This window comes from Colletotrichum chrysophilum, assembly GCF_026319265.1.
Source record: "Colletotrichum chrysophilum strain AFK26 chromosome Unknown scaffold_94, whole genome shotgun sequence".
Lineage (NCBI taxonomy): Eukaryota > Fungi > Ascomycota > Sordariomycetes > Glomerellales > Glomerellaceae > Colletotrichum > Colletotrichum chrysophilum.
Window position 1 is genome coordinate 72,486 of NW_026517381.1, and position 24,370 is coordinate 96,855.

Here is a 24,370-nt window from a genome sequence, read left to right on the forward strand (position 1 = left end):
TGAAACAACATTAGTTCTCGCGATATCGTTTCCCAAGACGTCACTACCCCTTAAGGTTACGTAGGCTGGCGGTGCACCGCACGGGAGGCAATAGATACCCCGGCATCTAATCTTGGCGCCTGCCATTTATTTAACCCGCTTGGGGTCTTCAAGTTCCCGGCCTCTGAATCGGTGGTAGCTCTGCGGGGCGATCTCGGAGGACAGGGTTATCGTCAAATTAGTCCGGCTTTCACGATGCCGCTTCTCGACTTGCTTTGACATCGTCTTCAGCTGCCACTCAGTATCTTTTGAAAAATGAACAGCTAGCATCGCCATACACAAATGCCAACCATTTTTTAGCACTGGGATTTTCGATCAAGGGCACAGACACTTTTCGAAGAAAAATATGCTGAAGTATTCCAAGCGAAGCCATCAAGACGAAGCTGTTCGGCCAGTTTCAAAAATTCCTGTTGTTGTGGCCAGGGGTTGAAGGGCATTTTACTCCGCCACGTGCTTGCGGACCTGATAAGCCCGTTTCCGCACCCGAACGCCGGCCCGGCATGCCACCATACTGCGATTGGACATGAGTCGCACGATCCAGTTCACACGAGTCAGACAACGAACGCTTCCACCCGTTGCACAATCGGAGGATAGCGCACATCCAAGGGTATCCCACCGGCGCGTTATTAAATATTCGTTACACCTTGCCGCGATCCCACTCTGAATGTTTATACACTCCACCGCACATTTCAATATTTCTTCACTGCCGCGTGGCCGTGTACACAACTCAGATTTCGCGCATAAAGTCGCGATGATATTCTAATTTTCAATAATGGATGCGGAGGGGCCGCTCAGACGGTCGTGGAGTGATGCCCAGAAAAGGTTCCTTCTGGCCGGAATATGTGATCATTCCGTCCAAGTATCCGCAGCGGGTTTACGATAGTCTCTCACGTAGGCATATTGCCACTCTGCCATTTGATCGGGAGGCCTGGGAAGTCAGGGAGGTTAGCTCAAAAGTACACAAATATATTTGAGACGCCCTAGAACGAACGCCAGTATGGTCTAGGCTCCTCATCCGCCCGCCAAACTCTCTTGTCTGTCGATCGCAGACGTCCATTCTTTACAATGCTCCAGCAACTTGCAGTCCTTGCCTCGGCCCTGGGCCTTTGCCATGCGACAACGCAGATCGTCACCGGCGCCACTCTTTTCGTCGGAGACGCTTCCCCCATTGTGAGCACCTCCTATGCCCAGTTTCAGGGCAAGAACGACGACAACACCAGAACCTCAAACTATCTAGGTAAGATCTGCTCCCCGTCTCCTCTCAACCCCGCATGCTAATTGTGATACTTTCTAGGCATTTCATATGCTACAGCAGCCCGGTTCAACCACTCGGTACTGGCCGAGACGTCCGTCTCCGGCGTGCAGAATGTCTCAGAGTACGGCGTCGTCTGCCCGCAGCATGAGCTCCCCTCATCCATCGACCCGTCCGTGCTACCGCTAGGCAGTTTGTCTGGCGTCCTCGTTGCTGCTCTGTCGCAGTCCACCCTCACGCAGGGCGAAGACTGCCTCTCGATCAACATCCATGTGCCGCAAAACACCAGCAGCACTGCCGGCCTGCCTGTTCTCCTGTGGATCCACGGCGGTGGCTTCGAGGCGGGCGCGGGGGGTTCGCTGCTGGAGGCCGATGTCGAGAACCCGGGAGTGATCTACCAGGCCACCAACATTGTCGAGCGTAGTATCGCTATGGGCCAGCCCATTATTGTGGCCTCCATCAACTACCGCTTGAACCACTTTGGCTTCAGTGCCTCTGAGGAGTTGGCGGCTGCTGGCCTGCTCAACCTGGGCTTCGAAGACCAGAGGAACGCTCTGCGCTGGCTGAACAAGCATATTGGTTCCTTCGGCGGAGACGCCGACAAGGTCACCATCTGGGGCGAGAGCGCGGGCAGTTGGTCAGTGGCCGCTCACCTGGTGGCCAACGGCGGCGACAACGAGGGACTCTTCCGAGCCGCCGTCGGCAGCTCGGGAGGCCCGTTGAAGGTCGATGGCCCCGAGAGGCAGCAGAGCACCTTTGACTCCCTCGTCAGCTACGTCGGTTGCAGCAGTGCCACGGATAAGGTTGCGTGCCTGCGGGAGGTCGAGTACAGCGAAATCTACGCACACATGCAGACAGTGCCGTACTTCCTGGGCTACAACAGCTTGGCCTCATCATGGACTATCCGCCCTGATGGTGATGTTTTCACTGACAGCCCGGACAAGCTTGTCAGCGCGGGAGCTATTGCCGACGTTCCTCTGCTTTGGGGGTAAGTTGTGATGCCAAGTCATCTGTGCAATGATGCTGACTACTTCTCCAGTGACATGCGCGACGAAGGCACTTTGTTCTCTCTGATCAACGCCGCCAACACCACCACCGACGACGATGTTATGGACTACTTCCTCAAGACCTGGTGGCCCAACGCTACTGAGGCCCAGCTCGAGCAGATCCTGACTCTGTACCCCGACAACCAGACGGCCGGCTCGCCTTTCGGCACTGGCGACAACAACGCTCTGTACACTCAGTTCAAGCGTATCTCCGCCATCACTGGCGACTACAGCTTTGAGTCCCAGCGTCGCCAGCTGATGAGCGCCGCTCCGGGCAACAAGTGGAACTACCTTATCGAGCAGGCTCTGCCCGCATCGGTTTTGGCCGGCACGGCGACCTTGGGAGAGATTACCGAGGCCGACTACGCCGACTCTGATGCATTGGAGGCGGTCCCGTACCTGGGCAGCTTCCACGCCAGCGATGTGGTGCTCAACTTCTTCGGTGCGCTGCCCAGCAACAACTCGCGCCATCTGATGGGCACCCTGATTTCGTTTGTAAACAACTTGGACCCCAACAAGCATGACATGACCGATGTGCCCACTTGGCCGCAGTATGACTCGTCTAGCAAGTCAACGATGCTGTGGAGCGAGAGTGGCGCTGATGTTGTGGCTGATGATTATCGCGAGGAGGCCATCACCTATCTCAACGAGATTGGCGATTCCCTGCGCATTTAGGATGCTTTCAGGGGTCATTTTCAGCGCCTCAAAGTTCTTGTAGATATCTTTAATTAATGACAAACTCATGATTCTCTTCAACTTGTAAATTCTCTCAAAATCCGTCGATTTCTTCGCAGGAATCTAAACCGATCGTGATCACTGTAACCTGAGGTGGTATTGAGTTCATCGTACGACGGTCCCGAGTCATTACATCACATCAGATGGTCAGATAATATCGAATGTGAGAAACAATTAACGCTGAGCCTATTTTACGTCTATCGGATACTGCCAATCATCATGTACATAGAAAAATTACACTAGTATACACTTTTTGTGAGGGTGATGGATCAACTCTGCCCCTCTTTACTCCGAACAACCGGCTTACAAGTCTGTCACCTTCTGGACCTTGGCAACAAACTCCCCGATTCTCGTGGCCACAACCTGCGCACTCTCCTCCCAGCCAATAATGGCACCCATCAACAGCGTGTCGTGGACGGCATGCTCCTCGTAGGACACCTCCAAATTGCCTCCAGCCTCTTGCATCTGGCGGCACCATGTAGTGCCGTCCGTCTCAAGGATCTCTGCCTCGCCCATGGTAACGAAGACGGGGACCTGAGTCTTCCAAGGGTTGCCAAGAGGGGTGACGTACGGCAGGGTCTCTTCAGCCACACCGGACGAGTACACCTTGGCGCCCCAGCGTAGGAAAGAGACGGGAAGGTAGTCGGTGCTCCAGTGCTCGTGTTGCTTGTAGACCGAGTCCGGCCCCAAACTGGCGAGCGGGTTGACCCACGGAGCGATCAGAACGGCGCAACTCGGGGCAGAGATTCCAAAGTCCCGGCCGAAGGTGTCGAGGTAGCGGAGTAGACCGATCACCAAGTTGCCGCCGGCACTGTCGCCGCAGAGCACAATGCGCTGAGAAGGGATGCCGAGAGTTTGGGTCAGGTACAAGTAGCTGGTGATAACGTCCTGCAGGGCGGCGGGGAAAGGGTTAGCCGCGGAACCCGCGCTACCGTAGCCGGACAGACGGTACTGCGGCGCGAAGACGGCGTCGACGCCGGCCTTGTCGATCAGTGTGTTAGCCATGAAGCCGCAGTAGCCTGTGCGGCCATCGCCCAGAACGAAGGCGCCACCGTGAATCTGCAGGACCACGACGCCGCCAAAGCCTTTTTCAACATCAGGCTTCTCGGGGAACCACGTGCCACCTACAGTGGTAGGCTTGACATCGGGGTTCGAGGCCAGAGGTCCGCGGTAGTGCTCTGAGGAGAAAGGCTCAGCGGTCTGAAAGCGGTCGCCTTCCTTGCCCGGCTTGAGGGTGTGCGTCTCGGTGATTCCCACGTTTGAGTACAGGTCAACAATGTTGCGTGTAAGACGTGCCATGAGAGCCTGCTTGAAGCCCCATTTTGGGTGAGGGCGGCATGCCGGAATTGCGGCCTGGACACACCAGACAGGAAGACAGAAGAGGAGGATAAAGAGGGCGCCGAAAAGCTGGTAGAATATGCGTAGAGGCTGGTATGAGAGGATCGGGAAGCTCTCGCCTTTGGTGCCGGCCATCTTGAAGGATCGCGATGTGGCTACCGCGAAAAACTCGGTGTGAATGTCTTGGGTAACGTATCGGAATTTTTCTAGAAGTGAAGGAAAGTCGATGCGAATATGGCGATCACCAGGATCACAAAAGGGGAAACCTCCTGAAAAGGCTCATCAAAAGGATCAAGTGGAAAGGGTAGCCGCTTATCACCTACAGCGGCAGATCGTGTCACAAACGGTACTCGCCTTTCCTATTCCGATCTCAGGAGGCAGCTCGGCGGAGACTTTGCAACGCTGTGAAAAGTTCTGCTTGTGTCTCATTTCCGCGGGCGGCGATGGGATGTTCGTTCTCCTGACTTCGCGGCTGCATACCGGCATCTAGGTTCGAGGCTTTGGGATCGACACATCCACCTCGTCGTCTGTCAACCCCGCCCCGATGCCGTTCTTGTCACAGCACAATCTCGGCCAAACAACTCCTGTACGAAAACCTGGAGTTTTCGGACCGCTTGATAGGACAAACTTTGGTGTCTGTGGACTCTTGGGGTTCGGAATGGAGTCTAGTAGTATGTAGAGTGGATGTCACATGACTCGCATTTGCACGCCTGCCAAGCCGATGCCCCTGCGCCGGCATGTAGTCGATTCTTCACCGGCAAGCAGGGATCCTGATGCCGGCACAGATGATGGGTGGGTACGGTTCATGGGCTAGAACGGGAAGGCTTTTCGTGGTTGGATCTGATCGCTGAACCAATGGCAGGCACGGTTACGTCTTTACATGACATGTCACGTACACTCACGCCCGGCACTACGATGAATCTGTTGAAACGTCTTCCCTGCACCGTCGTCTCCACGAATGCCACCTTAGGACTCAGGAACAACTCCCGGCCGGCCGGATCAGGAACCGCTCAGACCACAAACACTGCAGGATCTGCCGTATTCTGATGGTTCTACGCATTCTGTGACCATTCTGTCAGTCAGCGGGATGTGGATATGTGGTTATTAACTTGGTTCTCCCCCACCAAATGAGCAGACACTCTGCTCTTTTGCTTTCTTGCTGGCGTTTTGTGACGCACGACAACAGTCGGATTATATCGTGTTTTTGTTGACTGGCTGCGGCTCGGGTCAGCCTGGACATAAAGACAACATGGCTTCGACAACGACAACAACGCCGACGACAGCGTCCAACGATCATACGGACACTGCCATCATCGTCATCAACATCGTCCTCGCGGTGATAGCCACCGTTACCTGCGCTGGACGATTCTGGGCGCGAAAGCTCACGGGAGTAGGATGGGGCCTTGACGACTGGCTGGCGCTGGCCAGTTTGATAGTGAACCACGCGTTCTGTGCCATCACTGTTGAGGCGACGGTCAATGGAGGTCTAGGTCGGAGCATCGTGGTGGTGATGGCGGAGAACCCGATGCAGTTGATCACATTTCTGAAGGTCCGCGGTTGATATCCCGATGGACGCGAAGAATTCTGACTGGAGGCTAACGGATTTGTAGTGTGTTGTCGCCGCTGAGTTCTGCTACGGCTTTTCCTCGCCTTTGATCAAACTTTCTCTGCTGGCCTTCTACTGGCGCGTGTTCCCAACGCCATTCATGAAGAAGGGTATCTACGCTTTGTCAGCGGCATGCATCGGCTGGGGCGTCGCCATTTTCATCACCAACTGCCTGCAGTGCCGTCCACTGTCGTACACATGGGAGCAGACGACCAACCCAGGCGCTGGAACATGCATTGACTTGATTCTGTATTTCGTGGGCAACTCCATCGCCAACAGTCTCATCGATATCTTGACCTTGGTGCTGCCGATTCACGAGACCATGAAGCTGCAGGTCAGCTCGAGCAAGAGAGTGGGCATCTGCTGTGTTTTCGCTCTTGGCAGCCTGTGAGTAGACCCCGGAAAAACTGATCCACGGCATGGTACTGACGAAGCATTCAAAACAGCGTCGTAATTGCCAGTTTCGTCCGCTTCGGATCTCTGGCCTCTCTTTACTCCATCGGTGTGACGGACATGACCCGTAAGGACCCTTTTCTCTCCATTTTGTTGACCGGTTTGCTGACTCCGCGGAACAGAGCAATACGCTCTCATGTGGACTGCCACCGTCGTGGAGATCTACGTCGCCATCATTGGCGCCTGTGCAGTTACTCTCGTGCCCGTCTATCGCAAGATGCGTTACGGCACTCCCTGGTCAACTCGTGATCAGAAGTCCAACCAAATTTCGTCGAATCCTGCTTTCGGTGGCACTGGCGGTGCCGGAGGTTCGCGACCTGGAGTCCATCACAACTTCAAGCGCTCCGCAAACCACGAACGCCTGAGCACAGGCAACGATTCGGAGGAGTACCTGCACCACGGCAGTGGCATGAGGTACTCGGTGTCTGGAGCAAAAAGCCCCAAGCGTGAAGAGGCGAGCGACGATGTGCCCATGGACACGATCGTGGTCCAGAGAGATGTTACTTGGGAGGAGGAGCGAAAGGTGCGACAGCACGTCTAGGGGGCTTAACTACGCCATATAATCATTGTATTTATACTTTACGTTCACATGCTGTCTTGACGGACGCTAGATCCAAACTCGCTGATGTTCACGAGTAAGTTTAGTTGGATACTAGCTTGCGGGAGTTTCAGCTCAACAACGATTAATCCTCCATAAGGAAGGAGGAATCCCAACATAATTAACCCTCCAGAGTGTTTATCCCCAGCCCGGGGCTCATGTTTCCACGTGGTCCGAGGCACGGGCGCGTCCTTTCCCCCGAGTGAGTTCGAAACTAGCGAACCCCGTTTGCTGTCGATGTCGAAATCCTGGTCTTGGGTGCCCACTCTCGACGAAATACGACCAGGTGTCGAAATGACTGCCACGTTTATGACCCTTGGTCAAGGGGCCTTGGCGGCCGATCGCTACCGAATACTTCCATTTGAGCCCAGACATGACTAGCTGTGCATGCCAGAATCTCAACGCTATGCTCAAGTGGAAGCAAAAGGGTCTCCCCACGGAAGACATTCCGTCCTGTGACAGCTTCTTTGGCACATTGATTGACGATCATGATTGACTTGAGAGGGTCCGGAGCGGCCGGCATAGTCGGTGGATAGATTTCCAGATGACATCCTTTGAGACTATCGATTGTACCCCTTGGCGCAGAGAGTTCCCTCCCATCGTATATGTACCAACATCACTCTTGGCTGAGTAGAGCCTCACTTCCTTGCTTCCATCTCTGCATCATTGTATCCAACTGGCGAGTTGAGACATCAACTCCCAATTACACTCCTTAACAATTTCTTTACACAACTAATTAATATGGCATCTAAGTGGGCGGGCCTTGCAGCCCTACTCGCGGCCTCAAACTCCGCTTTTGCCTCTGCGAAGCCAATTTCTGCCCGTGATGCATTCAGCCCCAAGGTGGAGATTGACTACGCCAACATCACTGGCCGGATCAATGGCAACATCAAGGAGTTCCTAGGTGCGTTGCAACGGGACCTGGACACGCATGCTGAATATCTCAGACGGAGAAACTAACATTTCCAAGGCATTCCTTTCGCCTCAGCTGGCCGCTTCGAGCACTCTCAGCTCTACACCGAGCAGTTGGGCGAGTTCGATGGCAGCAGCTACGGTCCCATCTGCCCGCAGAAGACGACGGGCTCAATTCTGTCCATGAACTCGTCCAGCAGTCTCATCTTGGGCAAGACCGGCACGGCAATCGGCCCCATCGTCGGTGCCCTGGCTGACACAGTCTTCGATACCATCGGACAAACCCGCAGCGAGGACTGCCTTCTCATCAATGTGCAAGCGCCTGTCGACGCCAAGAAGGGAGACAAGCTACCCGTGGTGATTTGGATTCACGGTGGTGGATACGAGGTCGGCAGCCCCTTTACTGCCACCAGTGAGACGGATGTGATCCGAGGTGCCGTGCCGAACTACAACATCGGTGGACTGGTCCGCACCTCTGTCAGCCTCAACCAGCCTATCATTGGTGTGTCAGCCAACTACCGTCTCAACGCCTTCGGTTTCTCCGCGTCCAAGGAGATGGAGGAGGCCGGACTTCTCAACCTCGGTCAGTACCAGAAGGCCACTTTGATTCATAATGTGCTAACAGTATACTTGTAGGTCTCGAGGATCAAAGAGTTGCTATGCAATGGGTTCAGAAGCATATTGCGGACTTCGGTGGTGACCCGGACCAGGTTGTCATCATGGGCGAGTCGGCTGGTAGCTGGTCCGTCGTCGCCCATCTGCTGTGGGATGAGGGAGAGGGCGCCACTGATCTTTTCCGCGGTGCGATGGCCCTGTCTGGTGGCCCTGTCATGGTCGAAAGCGCTGAGCGTGCTCAGCCCTTCTTCGACAACATGGTTGAGAGAACAGGATGCACCAACGCCACCGATAAGATTGCCTGCTTGAAGGTCGCCGACTTTGACGACATCATGGCTTCCGTCAACGACGAGGGCATGCGTAAGTGAACTTTCAGTATTACAAACTGATAACATTCGGCTGACTCTGATTCCTGACTAGTTCTCGGACCTCGATCCCTGGCCTCGACTTGGACCATCCGTCCCGACGGTAAGCATCTCAAGGACTCTCCCCATCGCCTGGCTGCTGCTGGCAAGATGGCCTCCGTTCCTCTGGTCACCGGCGACATGCGTGATGAGGGGACCCTTTTCTCTCTTCTCGCTCAACTTGAGACCCTTACCGACGAGGACTTCGCCAAGTACTTCAAGGACATCTGGTGGCCCAGGGCTTCCGACGCTGAGATGGCCAAGCTCATGGAGCTCTACCCAGCGGATATCACCCAGGGCTCCCCCTTCGACTCGGGCGTTCTCAACGCCGTGACCCCCAACTTCAAGCGTCTGGCCGCAGTGGTGGGCGACTTCAGCTTCCAGGCGCAGCGCCGCAACCTGCTGGCACACTACAACACCTCCGAGCAGACCGTCTGGAACTACGTAACCGATGTCAGCATTCCTTCCGCCGGCCTGCTGCCTGATCTCGGTGTCCTGACTCACCTGCCTGTGCTCGGCTCGTTCCATGCCTTCGATGTCTGGTTTTACATGTTCGCAGGTTTGCCGTACGGCCTTAGCAAGAACACCAATGCTTACCAAGCGACCGCCATCTCCTTCATCCGTACCCTGAGCCCCAACAACCACGGTTTGGATCTTGCTGATTGGCCGAGATACTCTGAGGAGGGACTGGAGACCTACAACTTCAAGGAGAGCGGACCGGAAATTGTTAAGGATGACTACCGCGTGGAGGCCATGCAGTTCTTCAACGACCACCCTGATTCCTTCTTGATCTAAGCCTACCTGTAAAGGCGACCCTCCTGATTAATAGTAGTCAACTTCGTAGACAGCCAGCAGCATGAATTGATCCAGCCATAGAATGTTGCGCTAATTCGAAAGTCGCGTTAATGCTCATCACTCGGCGAGGTCCCAACAAGACCAACACATTGGACGCTCTGTGTGGTGACATGCCAGACAGCTGACGATAGTGTTTAATGATCTTTCATCCATATTCAGACCTCTTTTCCAAGCTATCCAAGCCTTGACTGGCAAGCAATACTCGTCTTTAATGATGGTATCGGCTCCACCTGGTCCGCATGACACTAGTCTGTTACGCCAGGGCATAAAAACTACTTGCGGGTCAGACTCGGTCGGTAGGCTCATATGTATGACTGATGCTTCTAGCAACTCGTCTTTACAAGCGAATGTGTAAACCAGTTCCACTTCCTGTGCAAGGCGATTCAGACAAAGACTTCTTATTACGTATGTCATTGGAATAGATACAGGCCTCCAGACGCGCAGTATGATACGAACTTCCAAATGAGAAAGACGTCCAGAAGTTTGTCCCCCTACTCAAAGAACTTGAAGCTGTACCCCGTGTTACTTGTATCTCCCGGCACGTTCGCTCGAGTGTAAGCGGTGTTACTCCACCAGACGTAGCTGCCGGTAAACCAATCACGATTATCCCAGCTGTAAGTTGTACCCTTCTCCACGCCGTGAAACACGAATGGAATGCGGCTTGTGCCCCCAGGGCTATCGTTGACGTCGCCGTTGGGAAGTGCGAACGTGTGATGTCCAGGTCCATCGATGTACAAAGTTGCATCCCAACCGTTCATCATTCTGTTCTGATGAGAACCGAACAGGCAACCGTTGGACTTATACCAATCCCACACATACGTAGGGTCACCACCCTTCCGCAGTCGAAGGTCTGCGAGGCAGTATTTGTTGTTCCAGCTACCGTTGGCAGAGTAGACGATGTGTAGCTGGCCGTTTGGGTCAACAATTGCCTCGGGACCTTCGTTGATGAGTGGGCTGTCGCCTTGTTCCCAAGATTCTCTCGGCTGTGAGATGATGTACCGCTGGCCGATAGGCTGAGAAGGACTGTCCATGCGGCAGATGTACAGGTTCTGTTCTGAGTTCTCCGCCTCACTCTTCCAGCCGGACCAGACGAAGTATCCTAGTCCTTCGAAAACGAAGAACGTTCCGTCGATAGCCCACTGGTCGTCGGGCAGGGCAAGCTTGGTCTCGGCCGAGTACTCCCCAAGAGGCGAGTCGGCACTGATCACGTACATGCGATGGGCAGCGTCTACTCCGGCAGAGAAGTGGATGTAGGTTCGACCAAGATCAGTTGTGATCTCGGGGGCCCAGATAGCGCCCATGTTCTTCGTGTCGGACCAGACTAGCTCGCGTCGAACATCGGACGCGCCAAGGCCTTCGAGCGAGGATGCAGCTCGAACATAGATGCCACCTGCAGATTCAGCCGAGTAGTAGGTATCCCCGCTCTTCATCACAGTTGGATCCGCGCCATCTCTGATCTTGACGGCTGAGGTACAATCGGCAAAGAGAAGAAAAGCGCAGAGCGCCAAAAACACAGCGGCAGATTGCCGCTGGAATGAGATTGCAAGGAGGTTCAACATGATTAGGCGGTTTCGTGTTGCTGATGTCCAGTATACTACTTTCTCATTATCTTTAGTTGCACAGGGCGTTTCTTTATACCAAAGTGTCATTCGGTCCGCCTAGCATACCCCCTGGATTTCACTTGATCTCTCAAGGAACTCCATTTGCTGATACCACCGACCCGTTGCTCCTTCTCGGAGTACAAATCCTGAATAACGTCACCACATACACTTGCAGTCAATAGGCGACCGACAAGGCATCTTGGCATAAGCACAGCAGCGTGGGCTGGCTGCGCCTTCATTGGCGAGAAGGGCAAGTTTTCGGTGATTCCCGTACATTGCATGTTTAGAAAACCACTGTCATGCGAAGGAATTTCCAAATCACGAGAGAGAAATAGACGTCATTGTCTTAACTAAGAGGTCTTATTCGATGTCGGCAAATATGATGGGGGCTCAGAAGCTGAACGCCATGTGATCCTCCAATGGTGGCGATGATGCTGCAAGTCACATCCGCAATTGTCAGCCCGCAGTCATAGCGTGTTTTCGCAGCCACTCCCGCGGCGTTTGACAACTAGCAGCTTAGTCTTGACGCAGGACGAGAAATATCAGCCAATGTTGTTGGAATGCAAGACTTGGCTCTGAACACCCTAGGGAGAGAGGGTGTTGTGGCCGGCAAGCAAGGTACGGCCACGTCTTACTCAGCCCTGTTGACAAGGAGGGCTTTTGAGGAGACTTACGGCATAAGGCAGCTTCGTGAAGAGGACATCGCCGCTGTTCGAATGCCGAGCCTCGGGCGGTACGTTTAGTCTAGCGGTTGACTAATGATTTCAGTAGCGACATGTCTAGATGCCTAACACCGCGAAATCATCCCTTTCGAGTGTCAAGTTTCGGTTGCGCATTAGCACTGGTCATCTCGGACTTTTTAAGAGTGGGCATGTCGATCTTTACCCCTAAATGCTGGATTTGCACCCAATACGCAATTCGCCTCACCGGGACCTCCCGCCAGCCTCACCCGCGCGTTTTCTTCCGATAGGCCTTGGCGTCGACCTAGGCAAAAACGTCTCACTTGATACAGGCTGCGGCTGGTAAGCTCGGATTCATATTTCTGCTCTTGTCATCGACATCATATAATTGTGGTACCTGAACGCACAGAACACTAATTTTGGACGAGGCCTTTGCCTACATGTGCTTCTGTAGCCGGCTATAGGTGTAGTGTCCGAGAACTAGTCCATTCACTTTGATGCACATCTGTAGGTTGGAAACTAGAGCATTAAACTGATCACACTCGTCTCTAGTAGCACATTGTATGGGAATGGTGAAGGAAGTCGGTGTTGAATACTTATTGCGGTGTCTTCAAATAAGCGAAGCTGTGCCTCTTTGGGGCGCAAAAGTGGAACTTGAAGGATGCTCCCTCGTGAGACAATGAGGGGGTGGTAAGACAGTTCCAACTCGCGCCACCTCGTCAAGTGCATGAATTCTCCAGTAAGACTCCGCTAAGATGTAAATCGACGATAGGTGCTAGCGGTTTGCTCTCCAATGTAATGCCAGAAAGCAACCTTGTTGCGCAGTATCGCGGAAGAACAATAACGGGTAGGGGTTCTTGTTATTCCCGGCGTGTATTTCACAGATTTTGGAAGCGGGGGACTACGGGCAATGGTACTTGACATCAGGACAATGTCTATTGCGAAGACTTACTAGACTCCACAGGGGCTGGAATAACGTGGATTTAAGCAGCCCCAGCTCGGAGACTGAGTTGTGCTCCACGACTTTCGGATATCTCGGCTCCAGAGTTCGGACTCATCTTTTCGTTGATCAGGCATGGATCCTTATGCCAAATGAGTGGGCTGCCGCGGTTTGCTGTAGGCTGAGTGTGAACGATTGCGGATGTTGTCATGCTGATCCCCGATGTTGTCACTTTTCATACCCACAATTGTTACTTCCATCCCTTTCTTCAATTCCAACAGCCAGCCTGCATGGTATCATGGTATAGTGGTAGGAATACCGAAAGGAACTGGAAACCGCCAGCTGGTGAAACTCGAAACAATCCTTTGAATAGCTTGTCTTACCATTAACTTTGCGCAAGCGCTCATCAACCTCGGGCGAAAGGTCCACCGATCAGCATGAGAAGATCGTCACAAAACGGCTGAGACTCACCATTCCCACAAGCTTCATCCAACCACGAGTTGAGGCTATGCCACGGTGAATGATGAAGCGAACAGACCAATCGGGATTACCTGAGCGCGCTTCCGTACCGTTGGGGAATTGAGATACACGGAATAGTACCAGACGTTGAAGGGGGAGTTTGTAAGGTAACATGAAGTAGAGTAGCCAGGCAAGAAGGCAATGGGAGAAACGGCTTGCGAAGGTGTTGCTGAGAAACGTTCTCAATGATGTATCAAGGCGGAATGTACGAGGACAAAAAAGTATAAAAAGGTGAAGAAGCCACTTGCAATTCTGACTTCCATCTCCAGCTCACTCACAACATCTACAAGATCATCCACAACACCGATATCACATTTCCTCTGCAACTATTCCCCATTCACACTCTACTCAACCCACCAAAATGCAGTTCTTCACCATTCCCGTTCTTGCCATCTTCGCCGCAGGCGCCATCGCCATGCCTAACGGCTGGGTCGAGAGTCGTGATCTCGAAGCTCGTGTCGACTGCGGCCAGATTCTTCCTGCCTGCAACGGCGGCCAGGTTGTTGGACAGACCAACTGCCGCTGCAGTGGCCAAATCTCTGCCTGCGACCTCTGGACCTGCCCTGGCGGAGCCCCCAACGCCGTAAGTATTCTAGTTGTTTTGCATAATACTCACGAAACAATGCCTAACCAATCATCTCGATACACAGATGGTCTGTGGTCAGGAGGGCAGCGGATGTGTGTGGATCTAAGCTCTACTGGTATCAGTTTGGCGATGATAGCAGTATTCTCACAGTCAATGCCCGTCCCGAATATGTCTTGAGGGGCATGTCGGGGAATATCAGGGGTCAGGCTACGGGAAGAAACCCTTCTCCATTTTTCATGTTTCAACTTCTTCATGTTTGCATCGTTTGTACCTCATGCATTCGTACACAGTCGTTACTTAAAGATCTACAAATCAAATGCCGGGGCCCAGGCATGATTTGAAACAATAGCAATAAGACCTAGCCAATGTGAGATGTGACTCGTGGATATCATTAGCGAATCTCTTGGACTGGTGTTTGGATTTCCCAAGCTATTGTGTCTAGATACATTTACGCTTGGTTAACCAGAAATGTCAGCAACCACTGCCGAAGACCTAGTTAACTAGCCAGCTTTGAAACTCAAGAAGTAACAAAACAGCCTCAGTTTATAAATCATGCAATCACAATAGACAATTCTTGTTCCACATCGAAAAGAATCTAGCAAGACCTCTGGAACAATTGCAAGACTGAAAACTTAGATCAAGACAAGATCTTCTTCCGTAGCCTCATACTCGTCGAATGGTGTCGTAAAGCCCTCCTCTTCAATGTCGTCACTGAAGATGAAAACACCGATACGTCGCCAACGTACCAATTCCTGAGCATCTGTCGAGTCTACTGGTACGACCACGATGCCTGCGTATTGATAAGTAAGATTCCAAGAGTCCGGAATATCCCCTTTTTTCTGTCGCTCCAGGCTATATGCATGTTGTGTGGCAGACTGATCCGTGTAGAATGCTTGTTCCACAGTCAGTATCATGCAAGCATCTTGAGGGAGCTGATCTTCTTCCTTAAGAAGAGGATCATCGTGTGCATATTTTAGGCACTTGGACCGAATCCATTGTTGACTTGCTTTCAGCCAGACATTCTTCATGCCCAACGCCCACTTGTAATCCCCCAACGGCAGCACATACAGTAGTTTCGGGGCGTCTCTCCACTCGAGCGTGCAAGGAATGCGCTTTGCCCTGATGGCCAAAGTCATGCCAGTAAATTTGTATAGTAGTGAGTCGGGATTTGCTGAGCCGTCGGGATGACAATATGAGACTGTCTTCGCGTTATATATCGAGAAATGTCGGTATGTTTGCATCGTTGTTCGAAAGGGAAAATCTAGAATATCGTTTCCGAGAGCCGTTTTGTATGTTGGGATAGAGAACCAGGACCAACTTGGCGCTGGCTCTGACTCCTTTCTGACGCGTTCATAGTCCGTGACGTTGACTGGGACAGAACTCACCGACCATAGCAGGTCATACTCAAGAAACTCCTTCCAGAGACCAGCTAGGTATGTGACATTAGCCTTGGCTTGAATCGCGCGAGCAATGCCAGCAAAAGCGATCCCACGGTCTGTCTCTTTCGTGAGGTCTCCTGCGCGATAGTCTCGAATCAGGAAAGCCCATCGCATTTCGCCGGTGGTAGTATCCGTTTCACCAATGGTGGCTTCCGAACTGCCAGTTTGACGTTGAAGCTCTCGACCGCCTCTCAAGAAATCGGTCAGACGGGTGATTATGCGATAGAAATGCACTTTTGACCCAGAAAGTGTCGCCAGGGGCCCGTAGAATTCGTCCTCAATCCCATTGCAACACTCCCAAATCAGTCGATCTTGGCCGTAATATACTGTCCGGGGACAAAGAAGTCGTTCTTGGAAAACCCATCCTCTCGAAAGGAGTGGCCACACGGACTTGTAGTTTGTTGGTAGCCAAGCAGGTCGTATGTATCCAGGCGTATGCTGGATCACTAGATCTTCAGGCGCTTTGGAGGTCTCCAGCCCAGACTTACAGGGTAGACGGGTGTGACAAGGCAAATGTACCCTGGGATCCCGCAGATGATTGTTTGATGACTCTGATGCAGGGGGGAAGGTGTAGGAAATATTGCAGCTGGATCGCCCGTACACTGCCGCCATCTTGACGGCTTCTCTTTGCCAGTCTTCCTTTGAGTCTTGGATGATGCAGAGAGAGTCTATCCAAATGTATTGGAACCCCAGGGCCCGTGTGACTTCAATGGCGTCAACATATTTCTTAGGTAGATCGTGCATGGAAATACTCAGCATGAACGAATCGATGGTCGACACCAGCAACTGTGGGCACAAAGAGGGATCGGGTCCCCACATGTGACTGAGAGTTGTGTATTCCAGCCCAGGTGTCGTGACTCCGACATCACATTCAAGACGCACGTTTTCTCCACTGACGTTTAGTAACCTTGAGGGTGCCTGATTTGTCGGGGAAACAACGCTCGGAAATTGGCGACATGCAGAATGGTGCTCAGTACAACCTATTTGCCACTTCTTGATCGCTTCAAAATTGACGTTATTGCGCGAAGAGAGCGAAACTGAGTTATGGCGAAGGGAGTCGATGTTCAAGTCTGGACCTGAAGATGTCGTCAGCGGCTGACCATTCGAGTTCTGACACTTAGACGATATACTCACTCGCACGTCGATGGATGTATAAATAACTGGCTATTTCGCTGCCCAAGGCTGTAGTCTTCAATTTGATGTAGCCCTTGTCTGACCTAAAGCTGGTCAGAAACGAATGTAAACCGGTCGAAAGGGCGACTAACAAGTAAGGCAGGGGGGCCACTGCCCACCAAGCTTTTCTTTTCCAGTCCGTTCCCTTTTGGACCTCAATAGCATACTCCTTCTCATCATCGCGGGCCTCGAGTATCACTGCTACTGGAGTGCTGTAATCCATGGATCTTGCTGACCTTGCCGGATCCAACAGATGTGCTGCAACGCGGTCCCACAAAAGTGCACATAGATGGCAACCGCTCGAGTAACCGGCTTTCAATTCAAAAGGCGTTCCAACATGGGCAATCTCGGAGGCAAGGATCCTGATGCGGCCCCGCCGAGCGAGAGTCCGAAGAAGGGGACTTGTGGTGGTAAACTTGGCGCAGGGGCTACATAGCTGATGCAGGTGAATGACGGCGTTCTCTCCAGCAGAGTGCTCATATCGAAGCCCGGGTGCAAGCTTGAAATCACTGGCCGTGCCAGTCCTTGGAGAATTCATGCTGGCAACGGAAGTGATTTCCACTTTGAGTTGAAAGAGTTTTGCGGATGATCAAAAGGCTGCACCGCGTGGCTTTGGTATTCCAGCGTCAGGCTCCCTTCCCGGCCAGTCAGAACCAAGAGTTTGTCACTCTGTGTCCCCAGATGGCTGAGACCATGTGATGTGATGCACTTGCCCCGGCCTTCGCCCAAAATCACTAGTGCTTACGACAAGGGAAGGAAATACGTTTGCCCTTTTTCGCCAATCGTATTCTCACGACCAATCGATTGGATACAAAAGATCTTTCCGCAGCGAATCTAGGCGCAATAGCTCCCGTTTGTTGCCCGTAGGATCATGGTCCATAAAACCGGCGCTCCACCCGGCTCAGGATCCACAGTCCGTGTCCGTATTCGTATCCTTTTGATATGAGAGACGCGCTCACATGCGACGCGTTGAACTCTGTGGGCAAGCGCTCAACATTGATCTTTACCTCATATTTGGTTGCAAGAGCTAGAGACGCATGATGTTGTCGGATCTGGCCACCTCAATTTGAATCTCCGCACGATCAGATCCCCGGTTCAGTTGCTTGTTCAGCTGCAGAGTGGAGCTGCAGGGTCTGGCCCCTGAAGTTGAATGGTTCGATGTTCATCAGATTCCCTCGGAACCTCCCATCTTATGTGCACTCACAGGTCCCAATTCGCCGGGAGCTCTCCACTGACTTGGCGGATCACCATTGCACCCTGGGGACCCTTAGACTTCGCTGTGGGTTGTGGCCTCTACAGTGCGCTGAGATGCTGCGCGATTAGTGGCAGCAATGACGGACAGGGGGTACGATGACATGATTTCTGGGGAGATGCAATTTTAACAGTGTCATTCTTGATACCCATGCAAATGAATCATCACCCCACGATCACAAAATGTCATTCAGAGCGCCTTGTGACATATTCGTTTGGGCAATGGAATTATAATTACTTCTATTTGTTTTATCGCTGTCTAAAGGAGAAGAAAATGCACGGTTCATGTCGCCATCAGATTGTTTCGTTTCAATCACGTCGGGTCCACCTGATGGGTGATGGTTGAGGAGGGCGCGCGAACATGGAGGTGTTATCCGTAGGAGGCACCACGCCTTCTTTGCCATCCATGGTTGACAGTTTGAAGTTGCGGATGAGTGTGCCAACAATGACACCTAAGTTGAGATACGCAAACTTCTCGCCAATGCAGCGATGTCTTCCAGCTCCGAAGGGGATGTAGGGGCTTCTGGTGCCCTTGTTCACGAGACCATACCCATAGTCCACAGCGTCACCAGCATGTTCAACTTCTTGATGATCGTCCCAACGGTGAGGGTTCCAGCTCTTGGCATCTGTGAAGAACTCGTTGCTCGTTGCCGTTACCATTGGTGAAGCCAGGAGCACTTGGTCAGTGCCGACGACGTACGGGGTGCCGGGAATGGTGAGATGGTTCTTGACTTTGCGGAGGATAGAGTGGATGGAGCCATGAAGGCGGAGGGTTTCCTTGACGACATTGTGTAGAAGCGGGAGCTTGTCCAGGTCCGAATACTGAAGGGGGGCCAAGTTCTCTTTCTTGCCTTGAGCAAGGTTCTGGACTTGCTCCTCGTAGAGTTCCTCGGCGATCTTAGGGTGTGCCGCGAGACGAAGCATGATCCAACCGGCTGCTGAGGACGAAGAATGCTGACCTCCCATGAGAAGCGTGATCATCATGTGCGCGATCTCTTTGTCGGGGACCGGGGTGCCGTTCTTGTAGCTCGAGTTCATGAAGTTCGTAATCATATCGTCTTCAGTATCACCGTTCTTGCGACGTCTCTGAATGATGTCCTCGTATATCGCTCGCATCTTCTTGTGGGCAGCGTCTCGGCGACGGTTTCGGGGTAGAGGCAACCAAGGAAAGAGGAAGTTGACCGGAGTGAAGCCCTAGAAGGAAACTGCTGTTAGAAAGAGGCGGTCTTCTGAGAATGTGTGATTCTTACCATATCAAGGTCGTGGTACAACTTGGCAAATTCGGCAGAAAGCTTCTGTCGTACCTCTTTACCCTGGAGGGAGCGCGCCGCCGTGAGAAGGGTAATCTCAGAAATGGCACCAGAAATGTCGACAACCCCAGATGGACCCTTGAATGCGGGGGCAGTCTTGATGTAGTCCAGAACCTCCTTCTCAATCAAGGGCACGTGCGACTCGAGTGCCTTCTGTGTCAGACCGAATTTGACAAACTTCTTCTGTTCCATGAGCTTCGAGTTCGGACAATCGTAGACGACGTCGCTACCGAATACTGGGGTCGTGAGTGGGCCATAGATCTCCTCGGCGCTGATGTCTTGGAGCTTGCCGTTGAGGATGAAGTCGTTGCCCTCGATCCCAAGGAAGCATGTGATTTTCCTGCCGAAGAGGGTGAATGTGAAGACATCACCATACTTCATTATGGTTAGCTAACGGAAACCAACGCTACCCGTGTCCTCTATCGAGAAACGTACCTTAGCGCGGTATTTCTCGAAGAAAGCCACAGGGTCCATGCCGTATGACACTGCATTTCCAACGTAGGGTATCCAATGGAAGACGGTCGGTGGTAATGATTTGTTCTGGAAGAAGAGCTGACGGCAGATACTGACGATCATGGAGACTGCTAGTCCAGCAAGGCCATAGACAACGAGAGGGCTCATGGTCGACGGCCTCGGAAGTTCTATGCCTTCCATCATTTTGGCGTGGGCTCGGGTGTGGCGGCGGTGGCTAGGGAGGGATTTGCAGGGGGAGCAGGGGCTGGAAGGCAAGAGAGCCAATGCAAAAATGGTCGGGAGACAGAGCACCTTTAAATCTTCTTCTCATATCATGGCTTCCAAAAGCGAGATCTCTATCGTACTACTTTCACTTATTGTTTGATTGCTTCTGGTCTGCTACGGTGTTGGTGAACCCATTGTGGTCTTCGTCTCGTATTCGTGTTAGGTACGTACCACTTTGACCCCTTTTGGGCTGGACCAACACCGATGACGCCTCCAGACCGTGGAACGATTCTGGAATTGGACTTCGCAGTCCAAGACTCTTCTGGGAAGCTTCCCCATTCTAACGGGAAGCTGCGGTGTGCTTAAGCGACATTTGGATTGGGCCATCGGCGCCGTGATCCTCTGTAACTGTCAAAACTTCACCCTTGGCAAGTTGCAGCCTTGACTGAAAGTGACGCCACTTGCCTCGAAACCCCTGGCGGGCGGGCCTGTAAGATCAAGGGAATGGTCAGCATGTCACTTTCACGTGACTCGAATCTTGGATCAATCATTAAGGCACTGATTACTCTCAAAGTTGGCTAGGCTCAGGAGGGCGGGCTGGTATTGAAATTCGGGTCTTGACACCCTTCGTGATATCACTAAGCTCTCATCGTTGGGTTCTCGTCACTACTAACATGTAGCTACATTGAAGTTGCTGGGCCGGGACAAACTGTTGCTGATTTTGGCATTGTCATTACTCTGTTCGACCGACGTATTAGTTCTCTTGCGACATGAGCGCAACCTTGTCCGAATAATTGACAACCCATGTAATTCAAAAAGCGATGAAGTCTTCCCAATTCCTTAGATGGACATCTTTAACAACTAACAACTAGAAGCCTTCAAATATTGTTCAAAGTGCGGGGTAGAGATGCAGTAAATGGCTGGCTTGGCGGGGATCTTTTCGTGGGGTCGCGCGGAGTAAGTGAACTCAGATTCGAGGACTCCAATTCCTCCGCTGGAGATCATCTCGAAGGCGGCGAATTTCGGGAAATCTCATGGCGAGATGAGATTTAAACAGCTCTTCTCATCCTCGCTTTGCACCAGATCAAACCCCGTACAACTGCATCGATAGATTAGACGCCGATATCTACTGCACGCTATGCGCCATGAGGTTTTCTCAGCTTCATGTCTTTGCTTTGCCCCTCCTCATTCTGCTCTCCCATGCAACGGGTTGCAAAACTGATGAAGACTGCAGTTTGAATGGGATTTGTTCCTGGGGAGGATCATGCGCTTGCGACCCAGGATGGCGGTCAGCAGATTGCAGCGAATTGGACCTCCAACCCGTAGAGCGATGGACGGGTTACAACCACACGAATGCGACTGGCACAGACTTCTACAAGGAAGGCGCAGGCAACTCTTCATGGGGTGGACATATCATTCATGACCGCTCCGACGAGAATCTGTTCCATCTAGTCACGTCCCAGATGTCTCACGGCTGTGGACTCGCGGGTTGGAGACCTTTCAGTACAGTCATCAGAGCCGAATCGCGCACCGGCCCTAGAGGTCCATACAACTACGCGCAAACACTATTTGGGACTTTCCATCATAACCCAACGACGATTTGGAGTCCAGCAGATGAGAAGTACTTGATCTACTTCATTGGAAGGGATTATGAAGTTGGTGACGTCTGTCGGTCACAAAAGTGGAACAATACTATTTCGGTCTCGAGTTCACCAGACTTGAAGGAGTGGACAGAGCCGATACCGCAAGTTATTAATGTCACAAATCCGGCTCCTTGGCCGCTGTGGTCGCCCAAAAACCCCACCAAAGAAATCTTGCTTGCAGTCGAAAAGAATAACATCTATCATGCCGATAACTTTTCTGCTCCGCATGAATTAGTAGTGGAGCCCCGCAACACGGAACGAAGCGAGGATCCGTTCCTCTGGAGAGACAAACGTGGGCATTGGCACATCCTCGTGCATCACATGATCGACATCGCCGAGGGAAGAAAGGGACCGCGTGTTGGCGCGCATGCCTTTGCACGGAAATGGGAAGGCCCATGGACCTACAACAACAACACTCTGGCATACAACACCACTGTTGAGTTTACTGACGGAGAGAAGCTCGATTATTACAGGCGAGAGAGACCGAAGCTGTACTTTAGTGAAGACGGGAACATGACCCCACTCTACTTGCTCAACGGTGTTCAAGAGTTTAACAACTCGGGGAGCTATACGTTAATTCAGGCGATCGGGGAGGGGGCTGCGGCGTATGAAAAGCAGCTCGGATTCGCAGAGGTCGCTTGAGTCGGCGGTTAGTGTGGCGGAATAGATCGCTGAGTCGTGCTTAGATTGTCTCGATACTTGTCAATACGCGATTGTCCTACTCGCGAACTTGCACACGTCTGGTGTTCATGAGGAATCCAGAATTCCTCGCTACTTCATACATATGACCGAAGAAACAAGAGATTCTCGTATTGACCTTGATGTTGCCATATGCAATGCTTTATAAACGGTGCTCGTTAATATGGAGGACTCAGAGCACTTATCTACGAAGCACCTTCTGGGGTCCGACTCCGACTTTTCCGCCCCAGCCCCAGCTTGTCATTATTTATAGCCATGATTTGAAAGCCGATGATTCCCCGATTGCGGACAGAGGGTGATTTTCCACGTTATCTTGATGAAAGCCACGCGAAAACGACGCTTATTCAGCGGGTTAGGCCCCCCTTGGCGCGGACAACTCGGATCACTTTGTGCTCCCAATTGAGCACTTGCCTATGCACTCGTTATGAATAAATAGCTTGCGGGCCAAAACCGAGCAAGGTAGACCAAAATGGGTGGTAGAATCAGGCTTGTCAGTCTCGGAAAACGTTGGTTGTGACCCTGGACTGACTCAGTCGAGCTCACGGGCCCACCCTTCGCATTTTCGATTAGATGAAATTCCTCGGCTCAGTTCTGCAGCACGCAAACTTTCAGAGGCGAACCGCTCAAGCGAGCGAATAACCAGTGCGGAAACGTGGCTATGAGTGGATCTGGGGGAGATAGCTAAATTCAGCCTCAGGAGGTTTCCAAGTTTAAGCCTGTTATCGACGAGCTGGATGATTATCTGCAGGATCAATCACCAGATTGAGTGCCCCCTTGATGGCACGCTGGCCCCATCTTGACTCTCAAAACCCCTGCTTCCGGACCCGAGCAGTTTCCGAAATCCGTAAGGCTTAAGTCGAAGTGTCATCTGATGACACTGACAGGCTTCTATTCTGCAGTGATCCTCGCAAGGATGAACACAGGCTGTGATGTTGCAGACAAGTTTTAAAAGACAGGCTCTTCCCGGCTTCAATCCATCACTCCCAGCCTTATCTTCACTAGCTTTCATTCTCTCTTCAACTTTCACTTTCATTCGCCATCTTTCATCGATTTGAAGGAAGCAGGTCTTCTTAGTGATCGAGACTTTGCTTCTTTTCGTCCACTCATTTTTAGTAAGTGCACCTATGATGCTTTGACCTGAGGATCGCACTAGGACTCTGCTAACACGAAATTTAGCGAGTCATTTTTCGAACCATCCACGATGCGATCCGACGTTCTGTTCACGATCTTCGCCCTGGCCAGCGGTGCTTTCAGTGCGCCTGCGAGAAGCAATCTGGGCCGTCGCGGGGAAGTCGGTCACGACGAACTCAGTCCCAGCGCCCAGAAAGTCCAAGACAATCCCGTTGGCAAGGCGATTGAGAGATTCAACCCAACTCTGCACATTGCCCACGGATGCCAGCCTTACACCGCTGTCAATGACGCAGGTGACACAAGGTCGGTTTCAAACGTAGCTTGGCACAGTTAATATACCGGACTAACATCAATGACAGCGGCGGGTTGAAGCCGACGGGCAGTTCTACTGGAGGTTGCAAGGATACTTCGAAAGGACAGACGTACGCCAGAGGAACGACGCTCAATGGCAAGTTCGCCATCATGTACGCTTGGTACTTCCCCAAGGACATGCCCAACGACGGGGTGCCTGTCGGATCCCATAGGCATGACTGGGAGAGCATTGTTGTCTGGCTGAACAACGCAAACCTCACCAGCCCTGCTATCGTCGGCGGTGCGGCTTCTGGCCACGGCGATTTCAAGCTGTCCAACAACCCCCAGAGAGATGGCGACAGCATCAAGGTGGAATACTTCACTCAGGACTTGATGAACCACGAGCTTCAGTTCACCGACACCACCGGCACCAAGTATCCTGTTCTCGACTGGGATGCCATGCCGGCACCAATGCAAACTGCGCTCAACAATACCAATTTCGGCTCGGCCAATGTGCCATTCAAGGATGAGAACTTTTTGAGGAATCTGTTGGAGGCTTCTATTTGAGAGCCACAT

At 52.3% G+C, this 24,370-nt stretch overlaps 8 protein-coding genes across 8 annotated transcripts; 5 read left to right on the top strand and 3 right to left on the bottom strand.

Moving 5' to 3' along the window:
- Positions 1–1,104: 1,104 nt before the first annotated feature.
- On the top strand, positions 1,105–3,012 carry COL26b_009609 (uncharacterized protein; the record flags this gene model as incomplete). The annotated part of the gene is made up of 3 exons (XM_053182331.1): positions 1,105–1,276; positions 1,334–2,279; positions 2,331–3,012. 3 exons carry the CDS (start codon positions 1,105–1,107, stop codon positions 3,010–3,012), a joined length of 1,800 nt encoding a protein of 599 aa, XP_053033711.1.
- A 363-nt stretch (positions 3,013–3,375) lies between these two features.
- COL26b_009610 (uncharacterized protein) lies at positions 3,376–4,545 on the bottom strand (the record flags this gene model as incomplete). The annotated part of the gene is made up of 1 exon (XM_053182332.1): positions 3,376–4,545. The coding sequence occupies one exon, from the start codon at positions 4,543–4,545 to the stop codon at positions 3,376–3,378; it is 1,170 nt and encodes a 389-aa protein (XP_053033712.1).
- A 1,114-nt stretch (positions 4,546–5,659) lies between these two features.
- COL26b_009611 (uncharacterized protein) lies at positions 5,660–7,010 on the top strand (the record flags this gene model as incomplete). Its single annotated transcript, XM_053182333.1, has 4 exons — positions 5,660–5,959; positions 6,021–6,403; positions 6,463–6,536; positions 6,592–7,010. The coding sequence occupies 4 exons, from the start codon at positions 5,660–5,662 to the stop codon at positions 7,008–7,010; spliced, it is 1,176 nt and encodes a 391-aa protein (XP_053033713.1).
- A 798-nt stretch (positions 7,011–7,808) lies between these two features.
- Positions 7,809–9,793, top strand: COL26b_009612 (uncharacterized protein; the record flags this gene model as incomplete). Its single annotated transcript, XM_053182334.1, has 4 exons — positions 7,809–7,971; positions 8,038–8,562; positions 8,616–8,954; positions 9,015–9,793. 4 exons carry the CDS (start codon positions 7,809–7,811, stop codon positions 9,791–9,793), a joined length of 1,806 nt encoding a protein of 601 aa, XP_053033714.1.
- Positions 9,794–10,344: 551 nt separating this feature from the next.
- COL26b_009613 (uncharacterized protein) lies at positions 10,345–11,412 on the bottom strand (the record flags this gene model as incomplete). Its single annotated transcript, XM_053182335.1, has 1 exon — positions 10,345–11,412. One exon carries the CDS (start codon positions 11,410–11,412, stop codon positions 10,345–10,347), a length of 1,068 nt encoding a protein of 355 aa, XP_053033715.1.
- Positions 11,413–13,954: 2,542 nt separating this feature from the next.
- Positions 13,955–14,285, top strand: COL26b_009614 (uncharacterized protein; the record flags this gene model as incomplete). Its single annotated transcript, XM_053182336.1, has 2 exons — positions 13,955–14,176; positions 14,244–14,285. 2 exons carry the CDS (start codon positions 13,955–13,957, stop codon positions 14,283–14,285), a joined length of 264 nt encoding a protein of 87 aa, XP_053033716.1.
- Positions 14,286–18,351: 4,066 nt separating this feature from the next.
- COL26b_009615 (uncharacterized protein) lies at positions 18,352–20,009 on the bottom strand (the record flags this gene model as incomplete). The annotated part of the gene is made up of 3 exons (XM_053182337.1): positions 18,352–19,236; positions 19,293–19,727; positions 19,788–20,009. The coding sequence occupies 3 exons, from the start codon at positions 20,007–20,009 to the stop codon at positions 18,352–18,354; spliced, it is 1,542 nt and encodes a 513-aa protein (XP_053033717.1).
- A 3,564-nt stretch (positions 20,010–23,573) lies between these two features.
- COL26b_009616 (uncharacterized protein) lies at positions 23,574–24,361 on the top strand (the record flags this gene model as incomplete). Its single annotated transcript, XM_053182338.1, has 2 exons — positions 23,574–23,806; positions 23,863–24,361. The coding sequence occupies 2 exons, from the start codon at positions 23,574–23,576 to the stop codon at positions 24,359–24,361; spliced, it is 732 nt and encodes a 243-aa protein (XP_053033718.1).
- Between the last annotated feature and the right edge of the window lie 9 nt (positions 24,362–24,370).